The following is a 19878-nucleotide window of genomic DNA, read 5'->3' on the forward strand; positions in this document are numbered from 1 at the left end:
TAAATTACTAAATATAAAATAAAAACTAATCACAAAAATTAAATAAATTTATGAAAATTCCCTAATAAAATATCAAACACAAAAATTAAACCCCAGCCCCTCACCCGTTTCTGCTGCTCCAGCAGCTCCTGCTCCTTGGCCTTGTCCCCAAACGGGTGCTGGCCCTGGGGGAGGGGAGGGGAGGGGACACCCTCAGCACCCCCAGCACCCAAGGGTGCCCCCAGGGTGTCACCCACCCCCCCAAAAAACAACAAAAAAATCCCAACCCAAAACCCCAAATTCCAACCTCAAAATCCCAAATTCCAACCTCAAAAACCCCCAAAAATCCCAAAAAAATCCCAACTCCAAAAAATCAAAATCCCATCCCCAAAAACCCTAAAAAACCCCAAAATCCCAAGCCCCAAAGAAACCAAAAAAATCCCAAATCCCACCCCCAAAACAATCACCCCACACCCCCTGTGCCCCCTCCAGGTGTCCCAAAACCCTCTGGACCCCCCCAAAATCCCCCTCAGACCACCTCAAACCCCCTCTGACACCCCCCAAAATCCCCTTTAAACCCCCAAATCCCCCTTTAAACCCCCCCAAATTCCCCCCAAATCCCCCCAAACCCCCTTTAAACCCCCCAAAAACCCCTTTAAACTCCCCCAAAAACCCTTTAAACACCCCCAATCCCCCTTTAAACCCCCAAATCCCCTTTAAACCTCCCTGTAACCACCCCAAATCCCCGTTAAACCCCCCAAATTTCCCCCCAAACCCCCCAAATTTAAACCCCCCGGACCTGTGCCCGCTCCTCCTGCAGCAGCAGGGACACTTTAACACCCCCCAATCCCCTTTAAATCTCCCTGTAGCCCCCCCAAATCCCCCTTTAAACCCCCAAATCCCCCTTTAAGCCCCCAAATCCCCCTTTAAACCCCTCCAAACCCCCTTTAATCCCCCCCAAACCCCCTTTTAACCCCCAAACCCCCCTTAGAACCCCCAAATCCCCCTTTAAACCCCCCCCAAACCCCCTTTAAACCCCCCAAATCCCCCTGTAACCACCCCAATTCCCCCCAAATCCCTCTTTAAACCCCCAAAAACCCCTTTAAACCCCACAAAAAAAGCCCCCCCGGACCCGTGCCCTCTCCTCCTGCAGCAGCAGGACCCCTTTAAACCCCCCAAATCCCCTTTAAACCCCCAAAAACCCCTTTAACCCCCAAATCCCCCTGTAACCACCCCCAATCCCCTTTAAACCCCCCAAATCCCCCCCAAATCCCCCTTTAAACCCCCAAATCCCCTCTTTAAACCCCCCAAATCCCCCCAAACCCCATTTAAACCCCCCCAAACTCCCTTTAAACCCCCCAAATCTCCCTGTAGCCCCCCCAAATCCCCTGTAACCCCCCCAAATCCCCCAAATTTAAACCCCCCGGACCTGTGCCCGCTCCTCCTGCAGCAGCAGCGCCACTTTAACACCCCCCAAACCCCCTGTAACCCCCCCAAACCCCCCCCAAATTTAACCCCCCCGGACCTGTGCCCGCTCCTCCTGCAGCAGCAGCGCCGCCTGCTGCTGGGCCAGCGTCAGCCGCTCCTCCTCCGACATCCCCGCGGGAGGGGGCGGGGGGGGCACCGGGACCCCCCCCACGGGACCCCCCAAGCCAAAGCCCAGCCCCAGGCCCGGGGGGGGAGGGGGCGGCACCAGGGGGTGCTGCAGGGGCAGCGCTGGGGGCAGCTGGGGGGAGGGGAGGGGGAGAAAGGGGGGTTGGGGTGAGTGGGGGGGTCTGGGGCACCCCCACCTCGGAATGGAACAGTCCAAAGACCCCAAATTTGGGGGTTCTGAGGGGTTTTAAACCCCCCCCACCCCAAAATGGAACAGTCCAAAGACCCCAAAATGCAACAGCCCCCCCACCCTGAAATGGAACAGTCCAAAGACCTCCAAGATGGAAGAGAACCCCCCACCCCGAAATGGAACAGCCCAAAGACCCCAAATTTGGGGGTTCTGAACCCCCCACCCCAAAATGGAACAGTCCAAAGACCCCAAATTTGGGGGTTCTGAGGGGTTTTAACCCCCCCACCCCACAATGGAACAGCCCAAAGACCCCCAAGATGGAACAGCCCCCCCACCTCAAAATGGAACAGCCCAAACACCCCAAAATTTAACACCCCAAACTCCTCAAATTTGGGGGTTCTGAGGAATTTTAACCCCCCCCCCCCCAAAATAGAACAGCCCAAAGACCCCTAAGACAGAAGAGCCCCCCTACCCTGAAATGGAACAGCCCAAAGACCCAAATTTGGGAGTTCTGAAGGGTTTTAACCCCCCCACCCCAAAATGGAACAGTCCAACCACCCCAAATTTGGGGGTTCTGAAGGATTTTAACCCCCCCCACCCCAAAATTTGCAGATCTGAGGGGTCTCAACCCCCACCCAAAGGACCCCTGGACCCCCCCACCCCCCAAATTCGGGGGTCCTGGGGGCGCCCCCTCCCCAAATTCTCACCTGGGGGGGCGGGGCCTTGTCCCCCTCCGCAGGGCGGCTCAGCACGATCCCGGTCTGGGGGGGGGAGGGGCAGAATTTGGGATTTTGGGGGGGGTCCCCCAAATTCGGAGGGGACCAGGGGACCCCCCTGGGGGAGGGGGGGGGGAGCAGGACCCCTCCCACCCCCCAAAAAATGGAATAAACACCCCCAAAATCGCATGAAATACTGTCAAAATCACATTAAATTCTCTCAAAATCACTTTAAATTCTCTCAAAACCACATTAAATCCCCTTAAAATCACATTAAACCTTCCTAAAATCACTTTAAACACCCCCAAAATCACATTAAACCTTCCTAAAATTATTTTAAACACTCCTAAAGCCACATTAAACCCCCCAAAATCACATCAACCCCCCCAAAATTCACATTAACCCCCCAAAATGATCCCCCCACCCCAAAGGGACCCAAGGCCGGGGCAGATTTTGGGGTCCCCTCATTTTTGGGGTCTCACCTGCAGGGTGTAGGCCTGGAGTCGCTCCACCAGCTCCTCACGGGTCCCTGGGGGGACAAAGAGGGGTCAGGGACCCCCAAATCCTGCCCCAAATTCCCCAAATCCCCCTCCCCAAATTCCTCTCGATTCCTCGGCCCTGCTATGAACCCTCAAAACTTTTGGGGCCCCAAAAATTCCCCCCTGGTGGGACCCCCAAAATAAACCCAGGGAACCCCAAAAATCTCATAAATACCTTCAGGTGACCCCAAAATCCCCAAATTTGCCCCCAAATCCCCTCAAATCTCCCCCAAATAAACCCAGGGAACCCCAAAAATCTCCTAAATCCCCTCGAGTGACCCCAAAATCCCCAAATTTGCCTCTAAATCCCCTCAAATATCACCCAAATAAACCCAGGGAACCCCAAAAATCTCCTAAATCCTCTCAGGTAACCCCAAAATCTCCAAATTTCCCCCTAAAATCCTCTCACGTGACCCCAAATACCCCCAGAGGACCCCAAAAATCTCCTAAATCTCCACAGGTGACCCCAAAATCTCCAAATTTGCCCCCAAAATCCCCTCAGGTGACCCCAAAATTCCCCCAAATCCTTTCAGGTGACCCCGAGATCCCCAAATTTTCCCCTAAAACCTTTCAGGTGACCCCAAAACCCCCCAAATTCCCCCCAAATCCCCTCAAATCTCCCCCAAATAAACCCAGGGAACCCCAAAAATCTCCTAAATCCCCGCAGGTGACCCCAAAATCCCCAAATTTCTTCCCAAAATCCCCTCAGGTGACCCCAAAATTCCCCCAAATCCTTTCAGGTGACCCCAAACCCCCCCCAAATTTCCCCCTAAATCCCCTCAGGTGACCCCAAAATCCCCAAATTTGCCCCTAAATCCCCTCAAATCTCCCCCAAATAAACACAGGGAACCCCAAAAATCTCCTAAATCCCCTCAGGCGACCCCAAAACCCCCAAATTTCCCCCTAAAACCTTTCAGGTGACCCCAAGACCCCCCAAATTTCCCCCCAAAATCCCCTCAGATCTGCCCCTCATCCCCTCAGGTGACCTTAAAACACCCCAAATCCCCTCAGATCCCCCCAAATTCCCTCATGAGACCCCGAAGCCCCCAAATCCTCTCAGACCCCCCCCCATTCCCCTCAGGTGACCCCAAAAATCCGAAATTTCCCCCCAAATCCCCTCAGTTCCCCCCTCATTCCCCTCAGGTGACCCCAAACCCCTCAAATTTCCCGCCCACCCCGCACACCTCGCCCCCGCCTCACGGATCCCCCCCCTTCCCCTCAATTCCCGCACCTTGCGCGGGTGCTCCGATCCCGGCCAGCGTGGCCTGGAGCTCGGGGTGGGCCCAGCCCGCGTAGGGCGAGCGCTCCGCGGCGCGGGGGTCCCTCAGGGGCTCCCCGGGGCCGCCCCCGGCGCCTCCCGCTCCCGTCGCCGCCTCCGCGCGCTCCGCCGCCATCTTGGCCCCGCGCGCCCCGTGGCCAATCAGAGAGCGCGGCGCCGCGCAAGCGTGATGACGTCACGACTGTGGTCTACGTTAGACCACGCCCATCATCCGCTGTTTGGTCTCGCCTCTTCCGCTCTGGGGGCGTGGCCTATTCTGATCACACCTCTATACCGGAAGTGACGACACAGCGCACCCCGCGGCCAATCAGAGAGCGCGCCGCCGCGCGCGCGGTGACGTCACGAACGTGCGTTTTTAGACCACGCCCACCCAGCCGACATTAGACCACGCCCCTTTCCCACTCGAGGCGTGGCCTATTTTAATCCCGCCTCCTTGACGGAAGTGACGCCACAACCACCGCCGCTCTACCCGGAAGTGCCGGCGCAGGTGAGCGCGCTGCGCGCGGTGGGGGCGGGGCCGGGGGGGATCCCGTGGGGGGGTCCCCGATCCCCTCCCCCCCCTTCCCCTCCCCTCCCCCACCCCGGGGGTCCCTGACCCCCCCCGTGTCCCCCCCCAGCCCCGCGATGTCGCGCGCCACGAAGCGGAAGCACGTGGTGCAGCAGCTGCTGGAGGAGCGCGTGCAGCCCGGGGAGGGCCAGAGCGTGGTCAGGGTGAGAACGGGGGGGGACACGGGGGGGACACGGGGACAGCGGGGGGGACACGGGGACAGCGGGGGGGACATCAATGGGGACACGGGGACAGCGCTGGGGACAGCGGAGGGGACATCGCTGGGGACACGGGGACAGCGGTGGGGACACAGGGACAGCGCTGGGGACATCGGGGACAGCGGGGGGGACATCGCTGGGGACACGGGGACAGCGCTGGGGACATCGGGGACAGCGGGGGGGACAGCCCTGGGGACACGGGGACAGCGGGGGGGACACGGGGACAGCGGGGGGGACACGGGGACATCACTGGGGACATCGGGGATACTGGGGGACATCGCTGGGGACACGGGGACAGCCCTGGGGACATCACTGGGGACACTGGAGACAGCGGTGGGGACACGGGGACAGCGGTAGGGACAGCCCTGGGGACACCAGGACAGCGGGGGGGACACGAGGAGAGCAGTGGGGACAGCCCTGGGGACATTGGGGATATTGGGGGACAAGTCTGGGGACACTGGAGACACTTGGGACATCATTTGGGACATCAGGGACACCGTGGGGACGGAGCTCTGCCACATGGGGACAAGTCTGGGGAGGAGGGGACACTGAGGTGACACAGGGGACACTGAGGGGACACCGAGGTGACACAGGGGACGCCTGTCCGTGTCCCCAGGTGTTGGGGACACCGGGGAACAACCTGCACGAGGTGGAGACGGCGGAGGGGACGCGGTTCCTGGCCAGCATGCCCCCGCGCTTCCGGCGCCACATCTGGATCAAGAGAGGTGACACCGCCACCGTGACACTGTGACACTGTGTCACTGCCACCCTGACACCGTGACACTGTCACCGTGACACCGCCACCCTGGCACTGTGACACTGTCACCGTGTCACCATCACTGTGTCACTGTCTCCCTGTTATTGTTCCTGTGTCACCATGTCATTGTCACCTGTCACCATGTCACTGTCACCTTGTCATTGTTCCTGTGTCACTGTGGTACTGTCACCGTGTCTCTGTCACTGTGACACTGCCGCCTTGGCACTGCCACCCTGCCCTCCCTGCCCCGCTGTCCCCCTGCCACCCCCTCCTCACCCCAGCTGCTGTCCCTGTGTCCCCCCGTGCCTGCATCCCCTTGTCCCCTTGGGTGACACCCCTGTCCCCCCTGTCCCCCTGGGTGACCCCTGGGACCCCCCCATGTCCCCCTGTCCCTGTGTCCCCCCCATTCCCGTGTCCCCCCCAGTGAGCCCCCTGTCCCCCCCAGGCGATTTCCTGTCCCTGTGTCCCCCTCCTGTCCCCCCCTGTCCCCATTGGTGACACCCCTGTCCCCCCCGTCCCCCCCAGGTGATTTCCTGTCCCCATTGGTGACACTCCTGTCCCCCCTGTCCCTATTGGTGACCCCCCCCATCCCCCCCTGTCCCCAAGGGTGACCCTGTGTCCCCCCCTGTCCCCCCCAGGCCATTTCCTGTCCCCACTGGTGACACCCCTGTCCCCATTGGTGACACCCCCATCCCCTCCGGTCCCCATTGGTGACCCCCCTGTCCCCCCCTGTCCCCATTGGTGACACTCCTGCCCCCCCTGTCCCCCCCAGGTGATTTCCTGTCCCCACGAGTGACCCTGTGTCCCCCTCCTGTCCCCAAGCGTGACCCTGTGTTCACTCCTGTCCCCCCCTGTCCCCATTGGTGACACCCCTGTCCCCGTTGGTGACACTCCTGTCCCCTCCTGTCCCCCCCAGGCGATTTCCTGTCCCTGTGTCCCCTCCTGTCCCCGTTGGTGACACTCCTGTCCCCCCTGTCCCCACTGGTGACACTCCTGTCCCCCCCTGTCCCCCCCAGGCGATTTCCTGCTGGTGGATCCCATCCAGGAGGGCTCCAAGGTCAAAGCCGAAATTTCCCTGGTGCTGCTCCCGCCCCACGTGCGCTCGCTGCAGCGCCAGGGGCTCTGGTACGAACAAAAATATCCCAAAATATCCAAAATATCCCCAAAAACCACCCTAAAATATCCCCAAAAACCACCCCAAAATACCCTAAAATATCCAAAAATATCCCAAAATATCCTAAAAACCACCCCAAACCGCCCCACGTGCGCTCGCTGCAGCGCCAGGGGCTCTGGTACGAACAAAATACCCAAAATATCCAAAATATCCCCAAAAACCACCCTAAAATATCCAAAATATCCAAAAATATCCTAAAACCACCTCAAAATATCCTAAAAACCACCCCAAATATCCCCAAACCACCCCACGTGCGCTCGCTGCAGCGCCAGGGGCTCTGGTAGGAACAAAATATCCCAAAATATCCCCAAAAACCACCCTAAAATATCCTAAAAACCACCCCAAACTGCCCCACGTGCGCTCGCTGCAGCGCCAGGGGCTCTGGTACGAACAAAATACCCCAAAAACCACCCCAAAATATCCTAAAATATCCAAAAATATACCAAAGCCAACCCCAAATATCCCTAAATAAATAGAAATATCCCCAAGCCCCCCAAAACCACCCCAAAACTGCCCCTAAATACCTAAAAAACACCCCTAAATATCCTCAACATATCCCAAAGCCACCCAAAAATATCCAAAAACCGCCCCAAACCACCCCTAAATACCCAAAAATATCCCAAGACCACCCCAAACTGCTGAAAAATATCCCCAAACCACCCAAAAATACCCAAAAATATCCCCAAAATATCCCCAAAGCACCCAAAAAACACCCCTAAATACCCCAAACCACCCCTAAATATCCCAAAGTATCTCCAAACTACCCCAAAACCACCCCTAAATACCCAAAAATCCCTCAAAACCACCCAAAATATCCCCAAACCTGCACTAAACCGCCCAAAATATCCCAAAACTACCCCAAAATACCTCAAAGCCCCCTAAAATACCCCAAAACTCCCCCTAAATACCAAAAAATATCCCAAAACTACTCTAAAATTCCCCCAAATCCCCTAAAAAATCCCAGAACTGCTCTAAAATACCCCAAAACTCCTCCTAATTACCAAAAAAAATCCCAAAACTGCCCCAAAATACCCCAAAAAAATCCCTAAACTGCCCCAAAATACCCCAAAAAAATCCCTAAACTGCCCCAAAATCCCCCCAAAAAATCCCAAAATCCCCCAACTATCCCAAACCTGCCCAAAAATACCCCAAAACTCCCCCTAAATACCAAAAAATATCCCAGAACTGCCCCAAAATCCCCCTAAATACAGAAAAAATATCCTACAACTGCACTAAAATACCCCAAAACTGCCCCTAAATACCCCAAATTCCCCCGAAAAATCCCCAAACTGCCCCAAAATCCTCCCAAAAAATCCCAAAACTGCTCTAAAATCCCCCAAAATCCCTGAAAACTGCCCCAAAATCCCCCAAAAAATCCCAAATTTGCCCCAAAATCCCCCCCAAAATCCAAAACCTGCCCAAAAATACCCCAAAACTGCCCCTAAGTACCAAAAAATATCCCAAAACTGCCCCAAAATACTCCAAAAAAATCCCTAAACTGCCCCAAAATCCCCCCAAAAAATCCCAAAATCCCCTCAAATATCCCAAACCTGCCCAAAAATACCCCTTTATCTCCCCCTAAATACCAAAAAATCCCCCAAAACTGCCCCAAAATCCCCCCCAAAAAATCCCAAACCTACCCCAAAATTCCCCCAAAATCCCCAAAACTGCCCCAATAACCCCCCCAAAATTCCCCCCCCACCCCAGACTCCCTCCCAGTCTGTCCCAGTTTGTCCCAGTTTGTCCCAGTCTGTCCCAGTAACCGCCCCTCCCCCCCCAGGCCCGAGGCCTTCGCGCCCCTGGAGAGGAAAAACCGCCAGGGGTGAGTGGGGGAGGGGCAGGGGGTAATTAAATTGGGGTAATTAAATTGGGGGGGTAATTAAATTGGGGGTAATTAAATTGAGGTAATTAAATGGGGGAAAATTGGGGCAAAAAAAAGGGAAATAAATGGAGGGGCAAAAATGGGGGGTAATTAAGGGGTGTAATTAAATGGGGGGTAATTAACTGGGGGCAATTAAGGGGTAATTAACTGGGGGTAATTAAATTGGGGGTTAATTAAATTGGGGTAATTAAATGGGGGGTAATTAAATGGGGGTAATTAAATGGGGGTAATTAAGGAGGTAATTAAATGGGGGTAATTAAATGGGGGGTAATTGGGGGTAATTAAGTGGGGCAAAAATGGGGGGCAATTAAGGGGGGCAATTGTTAATTGGGGTAATAATGGGTAATTAATTGTTATTGGGGCAATTAATAATTGTTAATTGGGTCAATTAATAATTGTTAATTGGAGCAATAATAGGCCAGTAATAATGGTTAATTGGGGCAATTAATAATAGTAAATTGGGGTAATAATGGGGTGCTAATTTGGGATTGGTAATAGGGTGGCACATTGGGGACATGGGGACACTCTGGGGACATGGGGGACACTATGACACATTTGGAACAAATTGGGGACACACTGGGGACAGTTGGGGACATGATGACACATTGGTGACACTTTGGGGACAGTTTGGGGACACATTTGGGACACTGTGACACTTTGGTGACACTGTGGTGACACTGTGGTGACACTGCCACCCCCGCAGGGACGGCTCCGGGGATCTCTTTGTCAACACCAACAGGGGGGGGACCCCTGGGGACACCGGGGACAGCTCTGGGGACAGCGAGGGGGACACGGGGGACAGCGGCGGTGACACCGACGGGGACACCGACGGGGACAGCGAGGAGGACACCGGGGACAGCGATGGTGGCACTGGGGACAGCGATGGTGACACCAAGGACAGCGATGGTGACACCAAGGACAATGATGGTGGCACTGGTGACACCAAGGACAGTGATGGTGGCACCAAGGACACTGATGGTGGCACTGGTGACACCAATGGTGACACTGGTGACAATGACAGTGGCCACACAGGGGACACAGAGGCCACGCCCAGGACCAAGGACAGCGGGGACAGGGGGGACAGGGGACACGGGGACAGTCCCCAATAAAGGCGCTGGTGGCACTGGGGACACGGGGGGGGGTGGCTCTGTCGCCTCCCCCCCCCCCTCGGTGACACGCGGTGACACAAAGTGACCCAGAGAGTTTTATTGTCCCCAGGGGCGGGGTGGCCCCAGAATGTCCCCAAATGTCCCCAGGGTGGCCCCAAATGTCCCCGGGGGTGGCTCCGGGGTGTCCCCAGGGTGTCCTTGGGTGTCCCCAATGTCCCCAAGGTGTCCCCAAGCCGTCACTTGGTGATGGTGTTCCTGCAAGGGAAAGGGAGGGGTCGGTCCCAGTGCTCCCAGTTCCCTCCCAGTTCATCCCAGACCCTCCCAGCGCTCCCATTCCCCTCCCAATTCCCTCCCAGTCCCATCCCAGTTAAGTCCCAGTCCATCCCAATCCCCTCCCAGTGCTGCCAGTCCCCTCCCAGTCCCATCCCAGTCCCATCCCAGTCTCCCTCAGTCCCTCCCAGTCCATCCCAGTCCCTCCCAGTGCTCCCAGTCCATCCAAATCCCCTCCCAGTCCATCCCAGTCCCCTCTCAATCCCCTCCCAGTCCCTTTCAATCCCCTCCCAGTCCATCCCAGTCCCTCCCAGTGCTCCCATTCAGTCCCAGTCCCTCCCATTCCCCTCCCAGGGCTCCCAGTCCCCTCCCAGTCCATCCCAATCCCTCCCAGTTCATCCCAGTCCATCCCAGTCAGTGCCAATCCCCTCCCAGTCCCTCCCAGTGCTCCCAATCCCCTCCCAGTCCATCCCAGTAAGTCCCAGTGCTTCCCAATCCCGCCCAGTCCATCCCAGTCAGTCCCAGTCCCCTCCCAGGCCATCCCATTCTTTTTCCAGTTCCCTCCCAGTGTTCCCAGTCCATCCCATTCCCCTCCCAGTCCCTCCCAGCCCATCCCAGTCCCCTCCCAGTTGGTCCCAGTCCATCCCAGTCCCTCCCAATCCCCTCCCAGTCCCTTTCAATCGCCTCCCAGTCCATCCCAGTCAGTCCCAATCCCCTCCCAGTCCATCCCAATCCCCTCTCAATCCCCTCCCAGTCCCTCCCAGTGTTCCCAGTCCCTCTCAATCCCCCCCCAGTCAGTCCCAATCCCCTCCCAGTCCATTCCATTCTTTTTCCAGTCCCTCCCAGTGTTCGCAGTCCATCCAAATCCCCTCCCAGCCCATCCCAGTCCCGTCCCAGTTGGTCCCAGTCCATCCCAGTCCATCCCATTCCCCTCCCAATCCCCTCCCAATCCCCTCCCAGTCCCTCCCAGTCCATCCCAGTCCCTCCCAGTCCGTCCCAGTGCTCCCAGTCTCACGCGTTCATGCTCTTGCCGGAGCCGCTCAGGACGATGTACGGCGTCTTCTGCGCGCGCTGCTTCTCCTGCAGCAGCGCCACCGTGCCCAGGGGGGTGTCACTGGAGCTCATCTTCTTCAGCAGCTGCACCCCAAAAACAAAACAGGGACCCAGAAATCAGAGGGACCCCGAAATCCCCCCCAAAAAAAACCCAAAAATCCCAGAGAAATCCCAAAATCGCAAAGGAATCCCCCAAAAAATCCCCGGAGAATTCCTGAAAACCCAAAGGAATCCCTCTCTGTTTTCAGGGTGACACTGGGGTGTCACTGGAGCTCCTCTTCTTCAGCAGCTGCACCCCAAAAAAACAGAGGGGACCCCAAATCAGGGGGACCCCGAAATGCCCCCAAATCCCCCCCAAAAACCCCAGAGAAATCCCAAAATCCCAAAGGAATCCCCCAAAAAATCCCCGGAGAAATCCCAAAATCCCAAAGGAATCCCTCTCTGTTTTTAGGGTGACACTGGGGTGTCACTGGGGCTCATCTTCTTCAGCAGCTGCACCCCAAAAAAAAAAATCAGGGACCCAGAAATCAGGGAGACCCTGAAATCCCAAAAAAAATCCCAAAAGGAATCCCAAAATCCCAGAAAAATCCCAAAAACCCAGAGGAAAATCCCCCCATTTTCAGAGTGACATGGAGGTGACACTGGGGTGTCACTGGAGCTCATCTTCTTCAGCAGCTGCACCCCAAAAATGGGCAGGGACCCCAAATCAAGGGGACCCCAAAATCCCAAAAATCCCCCAAAAATCCCTGGAGAAATTAAAAAATCCCGGAGAATTCCTGAAATCCCAAAGGAAAATTCCCCCATTTTCAGGGTGACATTGAGGTGACACTGAGGTGACACTGGAGCTCCTCTTCTTCAGCAGCTGCACCCCAAAAAAACCCGGGGGGGGACCCCAAAATCCCCCAAATCCCCCAAAATCCCAAATCCCAACTCCCCCTCACCGCCTCCTCGTCCAGTTTCTTCATCCTCCGCTCCGTTTTCATCTTCCCCGAGCCCTTCCCGTGGAAACGGTGAGAGAGCTGCCGGAACGCCTGGGGACAGGGACATGGGGACATTGGGGACATTGGGGACAGTGAGGGGATTGGGGACAGTGGGGACAGTGGGGGATTGGGGATATTGAGGGGACATGGGGACAGTGGGACAGTGAGGGGATAGAGGGGGTAGAGGGGACAGTGAGGGGACATTGGGGACAGTGAGGGGACAGCAAGGACAGTGAGGTGACATTGGGGACATTGAGGGGACAGTGGGAACAATGAGGGGACATTGGGGACAGTGGGGACAGTGGGGACAGCGAGGGGACAGTGGGGGGACATTGGGGACAGCGAGGGGACAGTGGGGACAGTGAGGGGACAGTGGGGACAGTGAGGGGACATTGGGAACACTGGGACAGTGAGGGGACAGCGAGGGGATTGGGGACAGTGAGGGGATTGAGGACAATGGGGACATTCAGGGACAGTGAGGAGACATTGGGGACACTGTGAGGACACTTGGAGGACACTCAGGGACACTGTCACCTCTTTGGGGGTGTTTGGGGACACTTTGGGGACACTGGGTCACCGCTTTGGGGACACTCTTGGATCACCTCTTTGGGGGTGTTTGAGGACACTGTGAGGACACTGTGAGGACACTTTGGGGACATTGGGGACACTTTGGGGACATTGGGGACACCGTGTGTCACCTCTTTGGGGGTGAGCTTGCGGCCGGTCTCGTCCACGTACTCGATCTTGACGTCGGGCCGGTAGCCCTCCTTCTCCTTGAAATCCTGCGTGAAACCGCGGAACTCCTCCCGCCGGCTGTACTTGTCATCGATGGCCCTGGGGACATGGGGACATGGGGACATCATTGGGGACATGTAATCATCACTGGGAACTCCTCCCGCCGGCTGTACTTGTCATCGATGGCCCTGGGGACAGAGAGGGGACATTGGGGACATGGTGACACTGAGGGGACACTGCGGAACTCCTCCCGCCGGCTGTACTTGTCATCGATGGCCCTGGGGACACATTGGGGACACATAAACATCATTGGGGACATGGTGACACTGAGGGGAACTCCTCCCGGCGGCTGTACTTGTCATCGATGGCCCTGGGGACAGAGAGGGGACATGGGGACATTGGGGACATCACTGGGAACTCCTCCCGCCGGCTGTACTTGTCATCAATGGCCCTGGGGACATGGGGACATGGGGACATCATTGGGGACATGGGGACACAGAAACATCACTGGGAACTCCTCCCGGCGGCTGTACTTGTCATCGATGGCCCTGGGGACAGAGAGGGGACATGGGGACAGTGAGGGGACATTGGGGACATGGTGACACTGAGGGGAACTCCTCCCGCCGGCTGTACTTGTCATCGATGGCCCTGGGGACATGGGGACACATAAACATCATTGGGGACATGTAATCATCACTGGGAACTCCTCCCGGCGGCTGTACTTGTCATCGATGGCCCTGGGGACACATTGGGGACATGTAATCATCATTGGGGACATGGGGACACTGAGGGGACACTGCAGAACTCCTCCCGGCGGCTGTACTTGTCATCGATGGCCCTGGGGACACATTGGGGACAGTGAGGGGACATTGGGGACATGGTGACACAGGGGAACTCCTCCCGCCGGCTGTACTTGTCATCGATGGCCCTGGGGACAGAGAGGGGACATGGGGACATGTAATCATCATTGGGGACATCACTGGGAACTCCTCCCGCTGGCTGTACTTGTCATCGATGGCCCTGGGGACAGAGAGGGGACATCATTGGGGACATTGGGGACACTGAGGGGAACTCCTCCCGGCGGCTGTACTTGTCATCTATGGCCCTGGGGACATGGAGACAGTGAGGGGACATTGGGGACACTGAGGGGACACTGCGGAACTCCTCACGGCGGCTGTACTTGTCATCGATGGCCCTGGGGACAGAGAGGGGACATGGGGACATTGGGGACATGGTGACACTGAGGGGACACTGCAGAACTCCTCCCGGCGGCTGTGCTTGTCATCGATGGCCCTGGGGACATGGGGACATCATTGGGGACATGGGGACAAAATTGGGGACATGTAATCATCACTGAGAACTCCTCCCGGCGGCTGTACTTGTCATCGATGGCCCTGGGGACACATTGGGGACATGGGGACACATAATCATCATTGGGGACATGGTGACACTGCAGAACTCCTCATGGCGGCTGTAATTGTCATCGATGGCCCTGGGGACAGAGAGGGGACATTGGGGACATGGGGACACTGAGGGGACACTGCGGAACTCCTCCCGCCGGCTGTACTTGTCATCGATGGCCCTGGGGACAGAGAGGGGACAGTGAGGGGACATTGGGGACATGGTGACACATAAACATCACTGGGGACATGTAATCATCATTGGGGACATCACTGAGAACTCCTCCCGCCGGCTGTACTTGTCATCGATGGCCCTGGGGACAGAGAGGGGACATTGGGGACATGGTGACACTGAGGGGACACTGCGGAACTCCTCCCGCCGGCTGTACTTGTCATCGATGGCCCTGGGGACACATTGGGGACACATAAACATCATTGGGGACATGGTGACACTGAGGGGAACTCCTCCCGGCGGCTGTACTTGTCATCGATGGCCCTGGGGACAGAGAGGGGACATGGGGACATTGGGGACATCACTGGGAACTCCTCCCGCCGGCTGTACTTGTCATCAATGGCCCTGGGGACATGGGGACATGGGGACATCATTGGGGACATGGGGACACAGAAACATCACTGGGAACTCCTCCCGGCGGCTGTACTTGTCATCGATGGCCCTGGGGACAGAGAGGGGACATGGGGACAGTGAGGGGACATTGGGGACATGGTGACACTGAGGGGAACTCCTCCCGCCGGCTGTACTTGTCATCGATGGCCCTGGGGACATGGGGACACATAAACATCATTGGGGACATGGGGACACTGAGGGGAACTCCTCCCGGCGGCTGTACTTGTCATCGATGGCCCTGGGGACACATTGGGGACATGTAATCATCATTGGGGACATGGGGACACTGAGGGGACACTGCAGAACTCCTCCCGGCGGCTGTACTTGTCATCGATGGCCCTGGGGACACATTGGGGACAGTGAGGGGACATTGGGGACATGGTGACACAGGGGAACTCCTCCCGCCGGCTGTACTTGTCATCGATGGCCCTGGGGACAGAGAGGGGACATCATTGGGGACATTGGGGACACTGAGGGGAACTCCTCCCGGCGGCTGTACTTGTCATCTATGGCCCTGGGGACAGAGAGGGGACATGGGGACATGTAATCATCATTGGGGACATCACTGGGAACTCCTCCCGCTGGCTGTACTTGTCATCGATGGCCCTGGGGACAGAGAGGGGACATCATTGGGGACATTGGGGACACTGAGGGGAACTCCTCCCGGCGGCTGTACTTGTCATCTATGGCCCTGGGGACATGGAGACAGTGAGGGGACATTGGGGACACTGAGGGGACACTGCGGAACTCCTCACGGCGGCTGTACTTGTCATCGATGGCCCTGGGGACAGAGAGGGGACATTGGGGACATGGGGACACTGAGGGGACACTGCGGAACTCCTCCCGCCGGCTGTACTTGTCATCGATGGCCCTGGGGACAGAGAGGGGACATCATTGGGGACATTGGGGACATGGTGACACTGAGGGGAACTCCTCCCGCCAGCTGTACTTGTCATCGATGGCCCTGGGGACACATTGGGGACATGTAATCATCATTGGGGACATTGGGGAACTCCTCCCGGCGGCTGTACTTGTCATCGATGGCCCTGGGGACAGAGAGGGGACAGTGAGGGGACATTGGGGACATGGTGACACATAAACATCACTGGGGACATGTAATCATCATTGGGGACATCACTGAGAACTCCTCCCGCCGGCTGTACTTGTCATCGATGGCCCTGGGGACACATTGGGGACAGTGAGGGGACATTGGGGACATGGTGACACTGAGGGGAACTCCTCCCGGCGGCTGTACTTGTCATCGATGGCCCTGGGGACAGAGAGGGGACATGGGGACATCATTGGGGACATGTAATCATCACTGGGAACTCCTCCCGCCGGCTGTACTTGTCATCGATGGCCTTGGGGACATGGGGACATCATTGGGGACATTGGGGACACTGAGGGGACTCTGCAGAACCCCTCCCGGCGGCTGTGCTTGTCATCGATGGCCCTGGGGACATGGGGACAGTGAGGGGACATTGGAGACATGGTGACACTGAGGGGAACTCCTCCCGGTGGCTGTGCTTGTCATCGATGGCCCTGGGGACAACAGGGGACATGGGGACACTGGGGACATGTAATCATCACTGGGAACTCCTCCCGGCGGCTGTACTTGTCATCGATCGCCCTGGGGACAGAGAGGGGACATGGGGACATCATTGGGGACATGTAATCATCACTGGGAACTCCTCCCGGCGGCTGTACTTGTCATCGATGGCCCTGGGGACAGAGAGGGGACATCATTGGGGACATTGGGGACATGGTGACACAGGGGAACTCCTCCCGCCGGCTGTACTTGTCATCGATGGCCCTGGGGACACATTGGGGACAGTGAGGGGACACTGGGGACATGTAATCATCACTGGGAACTCCTCCCGCCGGCTGTGCTTGTCATCGATGGCCCTGGGGACATGGGGACAGTGAGGGGACACTGGGGACATGGTGACACAGGGGAACTCCTCCCGCCGGCTGTACTTGTCATCGATGGCCCTGGGGACACATTGGGGACATTGGGGACAGTGAGGGGACATTGGGGACATGGTGACACTGAGGGGAACTCCTCCCGGCGGCTGTACTTGTCATCGATGGCCCTGGGGACACATTGGGGACAGTGAGGGGACATTGGGGACACTGAGGGGACACTGCAGAACTCCTCACGGCAGCTGTGCTTGTCATTGATGGCCCTGGGGACATGAGGACATCATTGGGGACACATAAACATCATTGGGGACATTGGGGACATCACTGGGAACTCCTCACGGCGGCTGTACTTGTCATTGACAGCCCTGGGGACAGTAGGCGACATTTGGGGACACACAGGTGACACTTGGGGACATTTGGTGACACTCACATCTTGTCCTTGATGCAGGGCACAGCTAAGAGCAGGGATTGGGGGATGGAGGTTTGTGACACAGGGGACACAGGTGACACACAGGTGACAGGTTACACACAGATGACACCCAGGTGACACCCAGGTGACATTTGGGGACACAGGTGACATTTGGGGACACTCACATCTTGTCCTCGATGCAGTACACGGCCGAGGGCAGGGATGGGGGGATGGAGGTTTGTGACACAGGTTACACAGGTGACACACAGGTGACAGGTTACACACAGATGACACTCAGGTGACACTCAGGTGACAGGTTACACACAGATGACACTCAGGTGACATTTGGGGACACTCACATCTTGTCCTCGATGCAGTACACGGCCAAGGGCAGGGATGGAGGATGGAGGTTTGTGACACAGGGGACACTCAGGTGACATTGAGGACACACAGGTGACACACAGGTGACATTTGGGGACACAGGTGACATTGGGGACATTTGGGGACACTCACATCTTGTCCTCGATGCAGTACACGGCCGAGGGCAGGGATTGGGGGGATGAGGTTTGTGACACAGGGGACACTCAGGTGACATTGGGGACACTCAGGTGACATTGGGGACATTTGGTGACACTCACATCTTGTCCTCGATGCAGTACACGGCCGAGGGCAGGGATGGAGGGGATGGAGGTTTGTGGGGGGTGACACAGGTGACATTAATGACACACAGGTGACACTCAGGGGACACTCAGGTGACACTTGGGGACACAGGTGACACTCACATCTTGTCCTCGATGCAGTACACGGCCGAGGGCAGGGATTTGTTCGGCGCTTTCACCCGAGCCACTTTCTGCACCGTGGTCTCCAACAGCCCTGGGGACACGAGGGGACACGGGGGGACACGAGGGGACACGAGGGGACACGAGGGGACACGGGGGGACACGAGGGGACATCAGCACAGGGACCCCAAAAAATCCCCAAAAAAACCACAGGGACCCCAGAAACCCCAAAGGGAGCCCAAAAAACCCCAAAGAGATCCCAAAAAATCCCTCAGGGACCCCAAAAAAAATCTCAAAGGGACTCCAAAAAAAAATCCCACAGGGATTCCAAAAACCCCAAAGAGACCCCAAAAACCTGAAAGGGAACCCAAAAAAATCCCACAGGGAGCCCAAAAGAACCCACAGGGAGCCCAAAAACCCCAAAGAAACCTCAAAAAACCCCAAAGGAGCCCCAAAAACCAAAAAAAAAATCCCACAGGGAGCCCTAAACCCCCACACAGATCCCAAACCCCACAGAAATAACCCCAAACTTCCCCCAAATTCCACTGGAATTGACCCCAAATCCCCCAAATTTCCCCACAAATGCCACTGAAAGGGCCCCAAACCTCACTGAAATGACCCCAAATCCCAAAAATTCCCCTGAATTTCCCCCAAATGCCCCAAAATTTCACTGGAATGACCCCAAATTGCTCAATTTCCCCCCCAAATTTCCCTCAAACCCGCCAAATTTCCCCAAAATCCCCCTGAATTTCCCCCAGACTCCCTGAATTTGCCCCAAATTTCCCCCAATATTTCACTGGAATAACCCCAAATCCCCCAAATTTCCCCCAAATCCCCCCGAATTTGCCCCAACCCCCCCCTGAACTTCACCCAAATCCCCAAAAATTTCCCCCAAATCCCCCAAATTTGCCCCGAATCCCCCCCAATATTTCACTGGAATGACCCCAAACCCCCCAAAAATTCCCAAAACCCCCAAATTCGCCCCAAACCCCCCTGAATTTACCCCAAATCCCCTTGAATTTCACCCCAAATCCCCCTGATTTTGCCCCAAATCCCCCGAATTTGCCCTGACTTTCCCCTGAATTTGCCCTGAATTTCCCCCAAACTCCACTGGAAATGACCCCAAACCCCCCTGAATTTCCCCCAAACCCCCCAAATTTCCCCCAAACCTCCCTGAATTTCCCCAAAATCCACCTGAATTCACCCTGAATTTCCCCCAAATTTCCCCTAAACCCCCCCAAATTTGCCCTGAATTTCCCCCATTCTCCACTGGAAATGACCCCAAACCCCCCTGAATTTCCCCAAAATTTCCCCCAAACTCCCAAAATTTCCCCCAAATTTCACCCCAAATCCCCCCAAATTTCCCCTAAATTTCCCCCAACTACCCCGATTTTCCCCCAAATTTCCCCCAAACCTCCCAAATTTCACCCCAAATTTCCCCAAAATCTCCCTGAATTTACCCCAAACCCCCCTGAATTTCACCCCAAATCCCCCCGAATTTCCCCTAAATTTCCCCCAACTCCCCCAATTTTCCCCCAAATTTCACCCCAAATCCCCCAAATTTCACCCCAAATCCCCCCAAATTTCCCCCAAACCTCCCTGAATTTCCCCCAACCCTCCGAATTTCCCCTAAATTTCCCCCAAACTCCCAAAATTTCCCCCAAATTTCCCCAAAATCTCCCTGAATTTACCCCAAATCCCCCAAATCCCCCCGAATTTGC

At 56.5% G+C, this 19878-nt stretch overlaps 3 protein-coding genes across 3 annotated transcripts in view; 1 reads left to right on the plus strand and 2 right to left on the minus strand.

Moving 5' to 3' along the window:
• Positions 1-4411, minus strand: part of SF3B2 (splicing factor 3b subunit 2) — a 32551-nt gene extending 28140 nt beyond the window's left edge. The window contains exons 1-6 of the mRNA XM_033083471.2: positions 4249-4411; positions 2961-3007; positions 2470-2523; positions 1688-1705; positions 1505-1654; positions 105-164 (exon numbers count right to left, since the gene is read on the minus strand). Of these exons, the coding sequence (XP_032939362.1) occupies positions 105-164; positions 1505-1654; positions 1688-1705; positions 2470-2523; positions 2961-3007; positions 4249-4411 (492 nt within the window). The remainder of the gene's footprint in view (positions 1-104; positions 165-1504; positions 1655-1687; positions 1706-2469; positions 2524-2960; positions 3008-4248) is intronic.
• Positions 4412-4708: 297 nt separating this feature from the next.
• On the plus strand, positions 4709-9983 carry EIF1AD (eukaryotic translation initiation factor 1A domain containing). The gene is made up of 6 exons (XM_033083472.1): positions 4709-4783; positions 4914-5007; positions 5678-5786; positions 6835-6943; positions 8773-8814; positions 9578-9983. Exons 2-6 carry the CDS (start codon positions 4921-4923, stop codon positions 9981-9983), a joined length of 753 nt encoding a protein of 250 aa, XP_032939363.1. The 5' UTR covers positions 4709-4783; positions 4914-4920.
• Positions 9984-10065: 82 nt separating this feature from the next.
• The window catches only part of SART1 (spliceosome associated factor 1, recruiter of U4/U6.U5 tri-snRNP), a 36121-nt gene continuing 26308 nt past the window's right edge, over positions 10066-19878 (minus strand). The window contains exons 16-20 of the mRNA XM_033083625.1: positions 18161-18251; positions 12985-13120; positions 12248-12337; positions 11269-11390; positions 10066-10238 (exon numbers count right to left, since the gene is read on the minus strand). Of these exons, the coding sequence (XP_032939516.1) occupies positions 10220-10238; positions 11269-11390; positions 12248-12337; positions 12985-13120; positions 18161-18251 (458 nt within the window). The 3' untranslated portion in view covers positions 10066-10219. The remainder of the gene's footprint in view (positions 10239-11268; positions 11391-12247; positions 12338-12984; positions 13121-18160; positions 18252-19878) is intronic.

This window comes from Catharus ustulatus, chromosome 32, assembly GCF_009819885.2.
Source record: "Catharus ustulatus isolate bCatUst1 chromosome 32, bCatUst1.pri.v2, whole genome shotgun sequence".
Lineage (NCBI taxonomy): Eukaryota > Metazoa > Chordata > Aves > Passeriformes > Turdidae > Catharus > Catharus ustulatus.